We start from the raw sequence: 14287 nt of genomic DNA on the forward strand, positions 1-14287 counted from the left end.
CGGTGTGAATTCACCTTCAGTTGCATGCAGTTGCTCGGTCGGTGAACTGGGTTGCGGTGTGGAGAGTCGTGAGGCGTGGGGATGTGAACTTTAACCAACGAAAACGAACTTGAACGTTTGTTATTTTACTCTAGAGAGAAAAGGGATACGGTATCTCGGCGATAGAAATACGCGTGACGGTTGGGAATGAAGAATGGTACTGCGATTCTGTCCGTTCTGCGCTAATCTTCTCAGGTTCCGGGTGGACACGCCGGGCCCTGTCTCCGATCGGAATCGATTCGCGTGTCCCACGTGTCCGTACATATATCAAATAAGCAAGGAGGTAAGGCCCCGTGCGCAATGGAAGAACGTCAAATGCTAGCAATTAGAATTTTAGAATTAATTTTCTCAATGACGTCACGCGTAACGAACATGACTAAGGCGTAAATGTATGTGTGCCGTAACGAACATTTATTTATTGCAAAAATATTTATACTGTTTATTAAAAAAGTTTATTTTCAAACTTTAATTTCTATTTATAATTTTTAATACTCTTTCATCGTGCGGTTTGCTTGATGCTTATTGAGGAAATTGATTCTAAAACTAATTCTAATTCTAATTTCTACACTTAATATCTAACATTTCCCCTTTGCGTCTCAGGGCTTGAGATCGCGCACCTATTTCATGGGCAAGAAGCTCGCCGACATTCTCGACTCCAAGTCCGCGTTGTTGGGTCAGCAGGCGACAGAGGAGCGTTGCCCCAAGTGCTCACATCCACGTGCCTACTTCGAACAGAGGCAGACACGGTCTGCCGATGAGCCTATGACGCTCTTTTACACATGCTGCTCATGCAGTTACAAGTGGCGGGTCGATTAAACTTGCAGAAGGTAACCGAGCAATTAATTCCTGATGATTGCAGAAATTTGATTTGGGAAAGGGAAAATGGAACGAGTCATTTTCATTCGCCATTTTTGCAAAATGTTTTAAAAAAATTTCAGATTAGGAATATAATAAAAGAATTGGCTTACTATGAAATATATGGAATTGCATCAGACAGAAAGCAAAGTCAAAGATGGATAACTTAAATATTTTATGAATATACAGGAAGTGTCAAATTATAATAAATTTGAGAAGAGAACTTATTGTGTGCTATATAATTGTTGAAAGTATCTTTTTAATGAAAAAAAAACTTGTAATCTTAATAAAATTTTGATCCATAATAACATGCACATTGTTTCTTTTATATTTAATTACATTTATTTACTTTTTTAAATAAAAGAATTAATTTGTTAAAAGAAAAATGGTTGCACAAGTATTATAATACACTATTTTTTCTCATTTTTAATTTTTTTATCAGAAATTCTGTACAAATAAAATTAACTCTCCATTTGTATACTGATCCCAAAAGGGAATAAGCAAAATTTTTCACTTGTATAACCACAAGACTGATAGATGGAGCTTGACTTCCTTTTAATAAATGATCAAAATAACTATTAAAATTTAAATTGTAGTTACTCAAAAGTAATTAGGAATTTTTTTAGATTTTTTGCATGTATTTAACATAAAAAAAGGGCAGGACAAAAAGGTGTCAATGTACAGACTGTGTTAGTGAAAATAAGTATACAGACAGTGGGTTAAACTTGTAAAACAAATATATTAAATAGTAAAAGAATAAAGTTGATTTATGTAATTGTGACATGCAAAATGGGATTATTGATAAGGAAATTGTTTGAACATTTTCTTATGCTTTTTACAGTAATACATAAAAAGTTAAAAAATTTTGTGAGAAAAAAGGTTCTTATTGAAATGTCTGCTTAAGTTAAAATTTGATTTATAAATAACAAAAATGAATTTGTGCCATTGTTAAGCAACAGTTAAGTTTATAAGAAATGTATTTTTACATTATATGTCAAACTTGATTTAACTAAGGAATGTTAATTCGATCATACTGATCTTTTTTAAATTTCTCTCAAGAATAAATTTGTATATTTTAACACTTACATTTTCAAACAAATAAACAAATGTACATAAGATCTAATATTTTTCTTCTCCATTACAGCTTTGGAATTCCGCGAGCATTCGATGTATCATGAGCCCTAGTTCCATGGGTCCCATGAAAGTCATAATGAATAAGGCCAAGGGAGAGCTAAAGATGCTCGAGGCGAAGATGCCAGAGGAGAAGCACTTCTTTTGCGGCGGCGACCGGAGCGTCGCAATCGCGGCGGAGCTGCTGCGGCAGGGCAAGGTAATCGCGGTGCCGACGGACACGGTCTACGGTCTCGCCTGCCTGGGTGCGAATTCGTGTGCTATTCAGCGGCTGTACGAGATCAAGCGGCGGGACGAGGGTAAGCCGCTGGCGATCTGCCTGAGCAATGTCAATGAGGTAGGTACGTGGGGCTGCCTGGACGACGTGCCGGCCGGCATGCTGGAAAGTCTGCTTCCCGGGCCGTACACGATATGCCTGCGGCGCACGCGCGCCCTGAACCACGCCCTGAACCCCGGCCTTGACACCGTGGGTATCCGCGTACCCAACGACAAGTTCGTGCGCAGCGTCGCTCAGATTGTCGGCCCACTCGCGCTCACCAGCGCCAACGTCAGCAACGAGCCAAGTAGTCTGCACCCGGACGAGTTCCGTGCGCTGTGGCCGGAGCTCGATGGAATCTTCTACGGCCCTAAGAACTCGAAGAAGCAGATCGATCAACGTAGGGTTGGTTCCACCGTGGTGGATGTGTCGAAGCCGGGTTGTTTTACGGTCGTGCGTCATGGCATCGGCGCGAGTATCATTATTGGGACATTACGCAAGTACGGTTTGAAAAAGATCACCGATACGTCGGAGTAACGCTATTATGCGACATGTGATTGAATTCTTGGTATTAAGTTATGAGCGTATCTAGGAATTATGTGTTACTTAGTAATGTTGATAATTTGTACAACTTTGAAGATGTAAATACAAAAGATTATGGATATTTTATATTATTTCTTTGTATCGCATATTACTATAATACAAGTTAAACTGAAAAGACAACATAAAGTTGTTAAAAGTTACAATTGAACAGTATGTAAATATGTATATAAATGTGACTAAAACTTGATGTAGATTTAGATAGGTGGAGCATCTTAATTTTGACAAAAATTTTAATTAATATATAAATAGATTAATAGATAAATGATATTTTTTATGATGTTAAAAAGAAGAAATCATTATCTGTGATATTGTACAAGAGACTCAGGATAACATTTTAAATGAAAAAGATGTTTTTCATAATTTATATCATTATAATTTTTTGCTTACATATAAAAGTTTCGTTAGATTTTTTCATCATTTTATCGCAAATGTCTAAAAAAATCATACGATTTGTTATAATGTGTATGTACATGCTTTATACAATCAAAATATGTATAAGTCTCTTATAAATCTCATTTTATTGCGACTCATCCAGTCTAAGAATATTTCATACTCCGCATGAGAGTCGTTCCTTACGCTTTCGTATTACAATCTAGTTAGATATTTCTTAGGTTTTTATTTCGTGCAGTCATTAAAATTTATTTAAATTGAAACTGCCTTCCACTCTCCTATATATCACGACTGGAAATTATAAAATAAAGACATTCGAAGGCGAAGATTTGTCGAAGATGCTTTCCACAGAGGATAGATTCTCGCCTGATATACCGATGAAAAAGTTCACTTGACATTTTAAGGGTGTATCGGACATACAATCTTAGACAAAAGTACATGAAATTTGAAATACTTAAATATCTATGCCTAACGCATAGTAAATCTAGATGTAAGAAACTTGAACGATAGTTGGAGTCTTATTTTTACTCTTACAAAGGTATTTTTTTATGTATTTGCGATTTTTTTCACTTATGAGTTTAAACTTTTGACAGTGAAAATGCACAATTATCTCAAGTTATATTTTATTTCTTTAAAACGGTGTAATGAAGACAATTGAAACTTGGCAGATATTTTCATCTATTCATATACTAGATATACAAAAAAATTCAAAACACTGGTACTATTTCTTCTATATTTTTTTAGCTGTTTCATCAGTTAAGATCGTTCTTTTCCATAAGATAGAAAAGGATACCATGTAAAATCAGTGAAAATTAAAATAGTTATAACTCGGCAACCGTTTAGTGGATGTGTTTTCAATTTTTTGCAGTATATTAGGGAAACTAAAAGAACAATTTCACAAATTTTTAGCCATTTTGTACCATTTTGAACTTCAGTCCGATACATCCTTAAGTGGTCCTTAGACACTCATTATTATTCTAAAAAATGTCGAATTCTAAAGAATATTGTACAATGTTCTAACGAATAATATTGTACAATAGTATCGTATAATTTTTTAAAATTCAACATAAAGTTTTTAGATAATCAATTTTATTGTACAATATTTGATATTGCATAATTATTGATCATCTTATACTGGGGATTTGTGCAATATATTGTGTCAGTCAAATGGTTTGTTCTTTTTTGCTGTACTGCTGTACTGGTGCAACAGGTTAGAGTAAGACAAATATATATTTTTTTCATTTTAACTTATTACACCAGTGCAGCAGTGCAGCGAAAAAGAACAGGTCTAAAGATTCTTTGAAACATATTGTGCAGTTTTATAAACAAATATTGGACTGTGTGCGTATGTGTATGAGTATTCTTGTACAATATATTTCCAATTGCCAATTTATAATGATTGACACTCATTTTTAACTAATTTTAATAGATCGTCATAATATTAATTTATGGAATGATAGTTATATGTAAGTTTACTCTGGAAATGAGTATCAATGTTTGATCATTGAGCAAATTAAGATTTAATGGCAACAAATTAAACAACATATTGTACAAGCGCTCAATATCATGTCCAGATGATTAATAATATTGCGCAATATCAAATTTGATCGACATAATATATTGTACACAATAATTGTCAATATAGCTTTTTAAACAATAACATTGAGCATCTATGGGCCGTTTTATGCAAAACGAATCATATCCTCCTTGAATTGATTGTTTACAACTGCTATAAATTAACACTCGATAACGATAGTACATACATATATTCACTCAATTGCTGTATGTATTCTTAAAAATATGTTGATGGTTAATAAATAAATATTTAACGCTACGTATTATGGATGCGACCGCCTTGTATTGTCCTTACCGGACTATGTCCTTAACTGGCCTCGCGCCTTAATTACAAATAATCACTAGCGTTCGCTCACATCTAAGCGATAAACTTTTAGGCTCTCACGAAAGTTTCGTTGGCTTCAGTGCGACAATTTTCGATTTTCGAAAATTAAAATGCGCGCGACTAAAAGTGCCTGAATCTTAAACTAGAAAAGGGTATCTCGAGATTACGTTTAGGTCGTCGTGATTTCAACGTAATCGATATTTAGATCCTTAGAAAAGTCAATTTCTCAGGCACGAAGCAAGACACCTTTGTTTAAATATATTGTCATATATTTAATTTAGATTTTCATAAATTATAAAAAAATTAAAAGTTTTCAAAGAAGAATTAAAAAGTTTTGTAATACGAAAATATAGAGAACTTCAACGTGACTACTCGAGCACATGAGAGTTTAATAATCCAGACTAAGTCGAAGAGTTGAAGAGTATCGAAGGATTGGCACCTCCAAAGATCCGTAAATTCGAACTCTGCAACCGCTTTCCTACTATGCGTCGTGCGATATAAATTTCTCACGTCTTCGAGAAACTTGAAAAGCTCCTTGTAATTTTGATATACAAGAATCATAAAAACCAGGCAAACTTTCGCAAGGTCCCGACGTCTCTTTTCTCTCTCTGTTTATATTAATTATATAATAATATAACAAATCAGTCTAATCTTCCTTCATAGAAAACATTCCTGACGACGATGAATATCTCTTCGCGTCGGCGGTGACGCTGGGAGTCCTGAAGATGCCGAGTAGGCTGCTCCTCAGACGTGCATAGATTTCTTTACGCACGGTCGCCGTGAACTTTGTGGTCAAGCAGCTGATCGCCGCTGTCGCGAAAATCAGATTATAGAGGAGCACGAGCTTAAAGTTACCAAGCCACTCGATGCGTCCGAAGTCACCCAGCAGATCAAAGTTTGTCATTCCTGAGAAGAGCACAGCATAGCACAAATCAGCATAAATTAACAGCAATATTAAAGTGACATTTGTATAAAGCTCATCTTTCAGAATTAATTCAAATGCTAAATAGTAATTTTATTACCTATAATCATGTATTAAATATTTTAATATTTTTGTTAATAAAAATATTTGATTTCAAGCTGATTAAAGAATTCTTCATTAAAAATATAAATTCTTTTTTTAAATCCTGCAGATTATATAGCTACTGTTTATAGTATAGTATGTAGTATAGTACTGTTTGAAAAATGAGTGAAAACAAGCAGATTCTGTCTACTTTCAATTTCCTATTATTTCAGAATATAATAGAATGAAATAGCTGAAATTCAAATATGCAGGCGTTATAAGAAAGTGTATAAATAGAAACATCCAGGCGTTTCGTCTCACCTAATATTCGTGATAATAATGGTAACGCTGAACTTAGCACGAGCAAAAGGGCGCAATTCGCGATGAGATGGGTGAGCGGTGTGGAGCGAAATCTCGGTTGGACGATTCTCACACCTGGTAAGGCATATAAGCCGATTGCGCTAGTCACGGCTAGATAAAGGATCACCGCCACCTCGATGGCTGCACCAACAGGCCCGAGCTTAGACAGGGAACTGATACCGAGCGTGAATTGCTGTTAAATAAAAAAACAATGTCTTAACAATTTTTCGAAGCAAATTAAAAATTTACGCTATGTAAAAGAAGAGGAATAGGAAGGTAAGAAAGATATTGTCATCAGTTGATTCGATTAAAATTCAAATAAGATTGTTAAATAATTTATCTACAGAATAGATTTTTTCAGATAAATCTGTAATTTGTTTTTTGTTGGAATAAACTTATTAAGGCTTTAATTACAGCATGCCAAATTGTGAACTAATTTAGATTAATAATTGGAGTAAAGTTTATAACTATAAAGTGAGTTATATATATATATATAATTTGAAGAAACGAAGGAAGCTATATACGAACCCTCGTACTCAAGGGTAACGCCTTGATGCCTATCAGCAATTCTATAGTATTTTGCACCGCTAATAGAGCTGTGGCAGTGGACAGAATGAGCAGCGCCAACATTGCCACTGGGTAAAGTAGCGTGCGCCGGACCCACCAGGTCCTCCGCTGTTGATCCAGCAACTGTCGCCGCTTTTGAACATCGTCCAATCGTTGAGAAAGGCCCTTCTGCAGAGCGCCATTCCTTAGGCACAGAAGACTCGGACTTATACATAGTAACGGCTCGTCGTCTTCATGCGTCGGCCAGCCGCAGCTCGCCGCCGGTGACATCGGCACCGGCGATACGTATGATTTCCCTGTAGCTTTTACATGCTGCAATCTGAATTATATGTATTAAGAAAAATGCTAAACGATAATTTGCGATATTCAAGTATATAAGAATACAAGGGAAAGAAAGATGCTTACCTCCTACGAATACAATCTTCCTCTAATCTGTACGCGAAGAACTCCTCGTCCAAATTCTTCAGAAATTGGGGTTTAACAAGAAACGACCCCACCACGTCCGAACAGTCGTACGAATCCCACTGGTGTGCATACTGAGGACAGAAAAATTTACAAAATTAAAGTGAGTTCTCGAAACAATATTACGTTTAAAGAATACACATTGATTTTTGTTTGTTGCATGTAGATAGCGAATAGTGGAGCGAGTTATGCGAAACTACGTGATACTTACGTAATAACATTACTACCCCGACGAATGAGACGCAGGAGTATAAAAAAGGCAAATAATAACTCCATAAATCTGTAAAGTATATTGTGTTAAACTGATGGCCTCATTTGATATTGTTAGTTTAGTTTAGTTGTGCCAGTCACTTTGGCACATCTAAACCGTACATACAAGATATAATCTTGTGTATATATGTATACTTACTGAGCAACGTATGCAAACTTGAGTTTTGATAATCCAATAGGGCCGACAGGACATAGGTCATTCCCAGTACGAGAGTACCCAAGAGACAGAGAACCGTCACCGTCTCGTACACCCTTGCCATCACGCCCTACAAATCATAATGATTGTAAAAATGGGCCACGGAAAGGCTTGTTAAGAATCTCTCGGGATTTTGTTTTACCTTTTTATGGCCCTCGAAACCCTCCGACTCCGTGAAGAGATAGGCGAAAGGCAAAAACACGAACAGCGATAAGTTTGAGAATAGGAACACATGGTTCCATAGACCTGTGGAAATTAATTTTATTACGACATTTACATATATAAATTGAGAATCTAAGGTAACTATTTATTTATTTACCGTAAAAATGTATTTATTGATCTCTCATTATATGTATAATCGGTATTCTTAGTAAAATATATCTGTACTAAGAACGAAAAAAACAGGATTCTGAGGTTTACAAAAATGCGAAAAATTTGCGCAAATTATTTGGTCAATTAGATATAGCATGGTAGACTCTTTTTAATTCTTTATTTAATATATTTTTACCTGTTAATAATTTGTTATTTATGCAGATGGATCAATATGTTTTTCATTTACATTTTGCCTGCTGTATTTTATTAATGCTTTAATATCTTAATTAATTCTTTAATCTTCTATCTCTCCCAATTTTAATTTGTTATAATTGTAATGTTATCTCGAATCATGATGTGATTGTTCTTAGACGATTATCACAGAATAAAAAAAGTGACCCTATCAGTTTATTTCCTTATCATCCCTATCTTTCTATCTACATATGCATCTGTTTCATGTAACTCATGTTGAAATTTTTTTTTCCAGATTCAAGATTTTATTACCTTGAATAAGGGAGCTGTTGAGCCACTTGACGTAGTAGCTGTTCGGGTACAGGATGAGAACCTCGTTACTGGCGATAGACACTGGAAGTAAGAGGGTCGCGCCGACAGAAATCGCCAGGGCGCCCGTGCACAGCCAGAGGCTGATCCTGTATACGGTGGCCTCATCCTCGTCCACCGACAGGTAGTCCTCGCGATCCCGGCGTCTAAAACGCGCGATCAGCGCGTAGCTCGAGATGTATAGTAGCAAGAAAAGCAGCAGGTATATCTGTAAGGATATCGTTTATTATGTTTTATAAAATTTATAACAATACGTTAATATATGTAAGTGTACATGTAATATATATATATATATATATATATATATATATATATATATATATACATATATATATAATATACTTGAAGAGTTTCCTACAAAAACTAAACAAGTCCAGAGGCCTTTTATTTTTCTCTTTTAAACGGATCCTCAAATTAATGGATCTTATTAATTAAAGTGTTGTTTTATATCTGTTGTATGTTTAAAGAGGCATGTATGTTTGAAGCCACAAAAAAGAAGGCATTTTTCATGAATTTCTTTCAGAGCCAAGAAACAAACTATAAAAAAAAGGGACTTTTTACATAATAAAGTACATCTCTTGTAGTTTCCATATAAATTTTATTACAATGATTTTGTTGAAACCCCCTCTCCCCTCTACCGGCGTGTAGCCGTGCATGATTCCGCGGTGACAATTTCTCTTCCCTGTTCAACCTCAATACAAAAACCAAACGGCATCTTAAAGAAGAGTAAATTTTCCTGTTGTATCCGACTTTTAAAATTTGAATTTTGAACAAAATGGCGGTTCTTTAAAGTTAGAGTGCCGATTTCGGTAAAAAATGTTATTTTTGGAAAAAAAAAATCGAATTTTAAAAATTAGATACAACAACGACAAGGAAATATACTCTCCTTTAAGATGCACGGTTGACAGTGGAGCGGTGAGATTTTTCAAACAAATTATTGTAATAAAATTTCTATATGAGAACTACAAAAGGTGTGTTATGCAAAAATCCATTTTTATAGTTTGTTTCTTGGCTCTGAAAAAAATTCATGAAAAATACTTTTTTTTGTGGCTCCAATCTATTATCCCCTCAAAGAAAACAAGTTAATACCTAAATGATTTAGGCCCGGTTGCCACAACTCACGGATTAAATTAACTGGCCGATTATTCCATTGGAATTGACCAATTGTATTTGTAAAATTTTGCTTAACGACAAATACGATTGGTCAAATTCCAATGGAATAATCGGCTATTTAATTAACCGTGAGTTGTGGGAAACCGGGCCTTAAAGATGAGTTTTTATTTCTGTAAAAATTAAAACTTTTGTAAAATTTGTTTGGTTCTTGTAGGCTATGGGCTTTAACTTATCCAGTATATATATATATAGTATATATGATATATATATATATATAATAAAGTATAGAAACTATAAAATATTTATGAATATATTATATAATTTATATTATATAACATATTAATTATAATATAATAAATAATTTATTATTAGATAATTTTATTAATATATAATCATATATTATAAATTTAATTATATATTACATATATACACTATAATTAAATTAATAATAGTTATATTCATTATATTCTATTTAAATAATGCGGGATATTTTTTTTCAGTTGCGAGTTCATAAATTGCTGTACAGTTATTGTACAGGGTGTGTCTTAAGTGGCGACAACTGATAGTCACGAAAGGGGAATAATTATGCAGGTGAAAAGAATAAACTGCAGAATTTTTTCAAATACCAGAAAGCCTGATTTAAATGTAATCATCGAATGACACCGTTGCGCATTACGTAAACCACGCTGAGCACGTATTCATGGCCATTCACGGTGATTAGCAGAATACCTCCAACATCAGAAAGTAGGAAGGTGCATCGGTAAACGAAGCCGTACATATTATTGCAACTTAAACTCTAAACTGCCTTTTGTTTGTCTTTTGTCTGACGCGCTGTAAATACCGATCGGCAAATACAAATTTCTCAGGATTATTAATCAACTGCAAATAAATATTAGCGATATTAAATCCTGAATAGACATTAACTTTCTAATGTTGTTACGTCATATGTTTTTACGTTGAACTGTATGACGATAAACAACTTTCTTTAATCCATGAACTTAGCATCAATTAAAGATTATAAAAGTAATCTTTTAATAATAAATGATATGTATATCTTCCAGTGACGTAACAAAGAGAGCTCCAAGGTTTTCCAGGCATCACTGCGCGATAAAGAGGCGCGCATAAGTGACGGATCGGATTGCACGACAATGACCAACCACGCGGATCGTCCGTGGTGCGTTTCGGTTTCATTTATTAATCCTTCCCGATCGATATATACCGCCTCACGTAGTCTTCGTTTACTTATTCAACCGCACACGCCGCCAATACATCCTATACATATACGTTTACTTTAGCACGTACGTACAGATGGGCTCGTCGCCATCGTCGTCGTTTTAGTTATTACGTACATAATGAATATCAACGATATTAATTCGCCCGGGGAAGTGCAATAGCGGAGCGCGTATAATTACGCGATGAGCAGCGACATTTTCGGATACCGTTGCTGGCAACGAACTCTTGCCGAGAATAGGACGGATGAAAGCGAGACAAAACCGATCTCGTCTACGAGAACAATGTACCACCGTGTTTCTTGAGCTAATATTTTGTGTCTGTAACAGAGACGTGCGAATCGAGGGGGTTTTTTTGTTTCGTATATCGAATCAAATTGAATCTCATTTCTTTGTTCGAATTTGAATCGAGTCATTAAATGTAACTTTTTAATTGACAAAGTAATGTTACTGTTAAATTTAATATAGAGATAGTGAAAAATATTTATGTAAGAAAAATAATATTGATATAAAATCATCTTAAATATACATGTATTTTTCGGCGAATCTGAATATCGCGCGGCCTTATCGCCTTATGAATTTCATAATCCTTATCTTCCTTCTTTCAGACGCGACTGATGCTTCCGGGGCGGACCGGACTAAAACGCGGAAACGAAGCATGTTCGCTTACAATCATTCAATGATGTAAAAAGGAAGTGGGACATGCTTTCACGATACTTTCCAGCGAGGTAAAAGTCGACGAACACATACATCGGGTGATTAAAATATAAACATCACATTTCTGACTTAATACTTTCGAGACTTTTCCTTCTTAAAAACTACTCTGTGCAATCTGATACAACCATTTCCTTTAATAATCCCGAGACTGACTGAACTTCGGAGGAGACTAAAATCTTGGAGGAGAAAAAAAAATCGCCTCAGAATTGAGTCAGGAATGTGCGATATTTTAAGAACGAAGGATTGTTTTCCCGTCCGCATCTCTCGCGGTTTCTTCGATATTTGCACGGGGATTCCCGCGCCGGCGACCGGTTTTCGGCGTCGCGTCGCGTCGCGTCGTCGCAAAATGACGACGTGCTCCGCTCGCCGGGCGACGATCCGGCTCGCTTCCTCCGCACGCGTGTGTCATGTGCGACAGCAATTTACGAGACACAGGGTGAACGTATTCGACACAGGGTGAACGTACTTGGCGCCGCGCGGCGCGAGAGAGACGTCATTCGATTAAAATTCCTCCGTTCGCGCGGTGTTCCCGCTAGTTTTCAAGTTTATCGGGCGAGGAGAGGAGGGGGGGGGGGGGGGAGGACGGGAAGGGGAAATCAGAGATCCACGTAATGGCTCTGATTCGAACTATGCCAAGTGCGTTCCAGTTTCAGAATCGTCATCTGCCACTCCGCAAACCTCGCCGTGAATTCAAACTCAAATTCTCCTCCCCTGCAGTTGTGTAAATTTCACAAGTGGGGGGGAGATTCGCACGCTCCAAGCCAGCTGATCGAATTGGTGTGGTCGAAACCAATGATATAAATGAGGGAGAATTAATAAGCGTCCGTAAACAAAGTGATCGCCACTCTAGCATTTTATTTATAAAACTTCTGCGGAGAAAGAGAGAGAGAGAGATAAACGGAGGACGTGACACAGAAAGGAGGGGGTATCATACTTTTTGCATTGCCAATCATGTGCCATATATGTATGTTTTGTATATAATAATATACGAAAGTAATATTAAAATATTCCGAGGAGATACAACACATTGTTTTTTTCCTTCGAGAGATTTTAGAGAGAGATACATGTATTATTTTTAAAAAAGAAAAAAAGGGGGCTTGACATTTTATCATTAAAAAAAATTGATTTGGGGGAGGGAGGCCTCTCACGTGCTCGTAAACTCACGCAGCTTTCGTGGTTTAAATCTCGCACCGACAATCGGGGACGAACGGCCGCCCGTGTCCCGTTAAGATAAACAAACAAAACAAGCCGTCGTTCGACTGTCCACGTCGACAAGGGGAGAGCATCGGTGTCGGTTCCCGACGGGCTTTCCGCGATAACGACCGCGCGTGATAAGGCACGTTTTCGTGATTGAGCAATTTAATACGCGAGCGAGCTCGATTCAATTTGACGACGAGTCACGCATCAATTTCAGGCGTGAATTTTCGCGCGATTGTCCGGATTCTATTTGCCGGGAACGAGCCGTAAAATATCCACGTACGCACCCCGGGGAAGCGTGTTTTCACCCGCCTCCGGGATTTGCGACGGGGTGTCTGTTACTCACTATGTTCTCGCGCACGGTGTTGTGAAACAACTGTTCCCTGAGGTCAGCGTCATCTTCCATCTTCATCTGGTTGTCGGCGAATGATCTCGGTCGGCCAGCGGCGGCAACATCCTCACCGTATTGCACGGCTCCGCGACGACATACCCTGGTGATGGGCGGCACTCGCGTGCGGCGACTCGGGGTATAAACGGAGGAGGAAGCTCTGCTGACTCGCGTCTGCTGCGATAGGCGTACGCGCGCGCTCGCGCGCGTACGTACGTGTGTGATGAGCTAATAAATTCCCACGATGACACGTATGAAACGAGCGACTGATCGACCGACCGACCGACCACCAACAATTACCACGGCTGCTAACGGACTGATTGTCAAGCGGTTTCGTTTCGACGAGCACGGATCTTGGAGATAACCTTCGAGGGAAACCGATTACGCTTCCCCCTCCTCCTCTTGGAGCGCCACGGTCGTACAACTTTGTTTTTTTTTGTTAGGAACAAAAGATGTCGCTAGCGAGTCCCAGGGAAATGAAAAATTGTCCAACTCAGCTCTTAGTGAAATTTGCTTTGATTGGTCGATTTTAATTGGTCCAATTTCAGCGTCGTCTACAACACGTGGAGTAAAGTTTGGCGAAAAGGAAAGAATAAAGATAGAAATAAAAATGATTTCTTTCGATCGCAGTTGAATGTGAGAAAATAATTTGAACGTTTTTCTTACAATTTGAAACTTTGATTATGTGTTGCCGTCATTACAATATATGGAAGTAGCGTGGCCGTGAGAAATAAAAAT

At 37.1% G+C, this 14287-nt stretch overlaps 2 protein-coding genes across 3 annotated transcripts; one reads left to right on the forward strand and one right to left on the reverse strand.

The window, feature by feature from the left end:
* The first annotated feature begins 674 nt into the window (after positions 1-674).
* LOC105835592 (yrdC domain-containing protein, mitochondrial) lies at positions 675-5965 on the forward strand. Of its 2 annotated transcripts, XM_036295089.1 has the most exons (3): positions 675-866; positions 2039-2781; positions 5838-5965. In XM_036295089.1, the coding sequence occupies exons 1-3, from the start codon at positions 819-821 to the stop codon at positions 5848-5850; spliced, it is 804 nt and encodes a 267-aa protein (XP_036150982.1). In that variant the 5' UTR covers positions 675-818; the 3' UTR covers positions 5851-5965. The 2 variants fall into 2 exon arrangements, with proteins under 2 accessions (XP_036150982.1, XP_012534495.1); XM_012679041.3 differs by lacking the exon at positions 5838-5965 and having other exon boundaries at positions 2039-3071.
* LOC118644237 (protein Lilipod-like) lies at positions 4226-13832 on the reverse strand. The gene is given in 10 exon segments (XM_036295088.1): positions 4226-6080; positions 6499-6730; positions 7066-7423; positions 7510-7604; positions 7606-7640; positions 7778-7846; positions 7976-8102; positions 8175-8278; positions 8849-9113; positions 13508-13832. Coding segments are annotated over 10 exon segments (1611 nt in total). The 5' UTR covers positions 13574-13832; the 3' UTR covers positions 4226-5820.
* Between the last annotated feature and the right edge of the window lie 455 nt (positions 13833-14287).

Source organism: Monomorium pharaonis, unplaced genomic scaffold (assembly GCF_013373865.1).
Source record: "Monomorium pharaonis isolate MP-MQ-018 unplaced genomic scaffold, ASM1337386v2 scaffold_613, whole genome shotgun sequence".
NCBI classification, from domain to species: domain Eukaryota; kingdom Metazoa; phylum Arthropoda; class Insecta; order Hymenoptera; family Formicidae; genus Monomorium; species Monomorium pharaonis.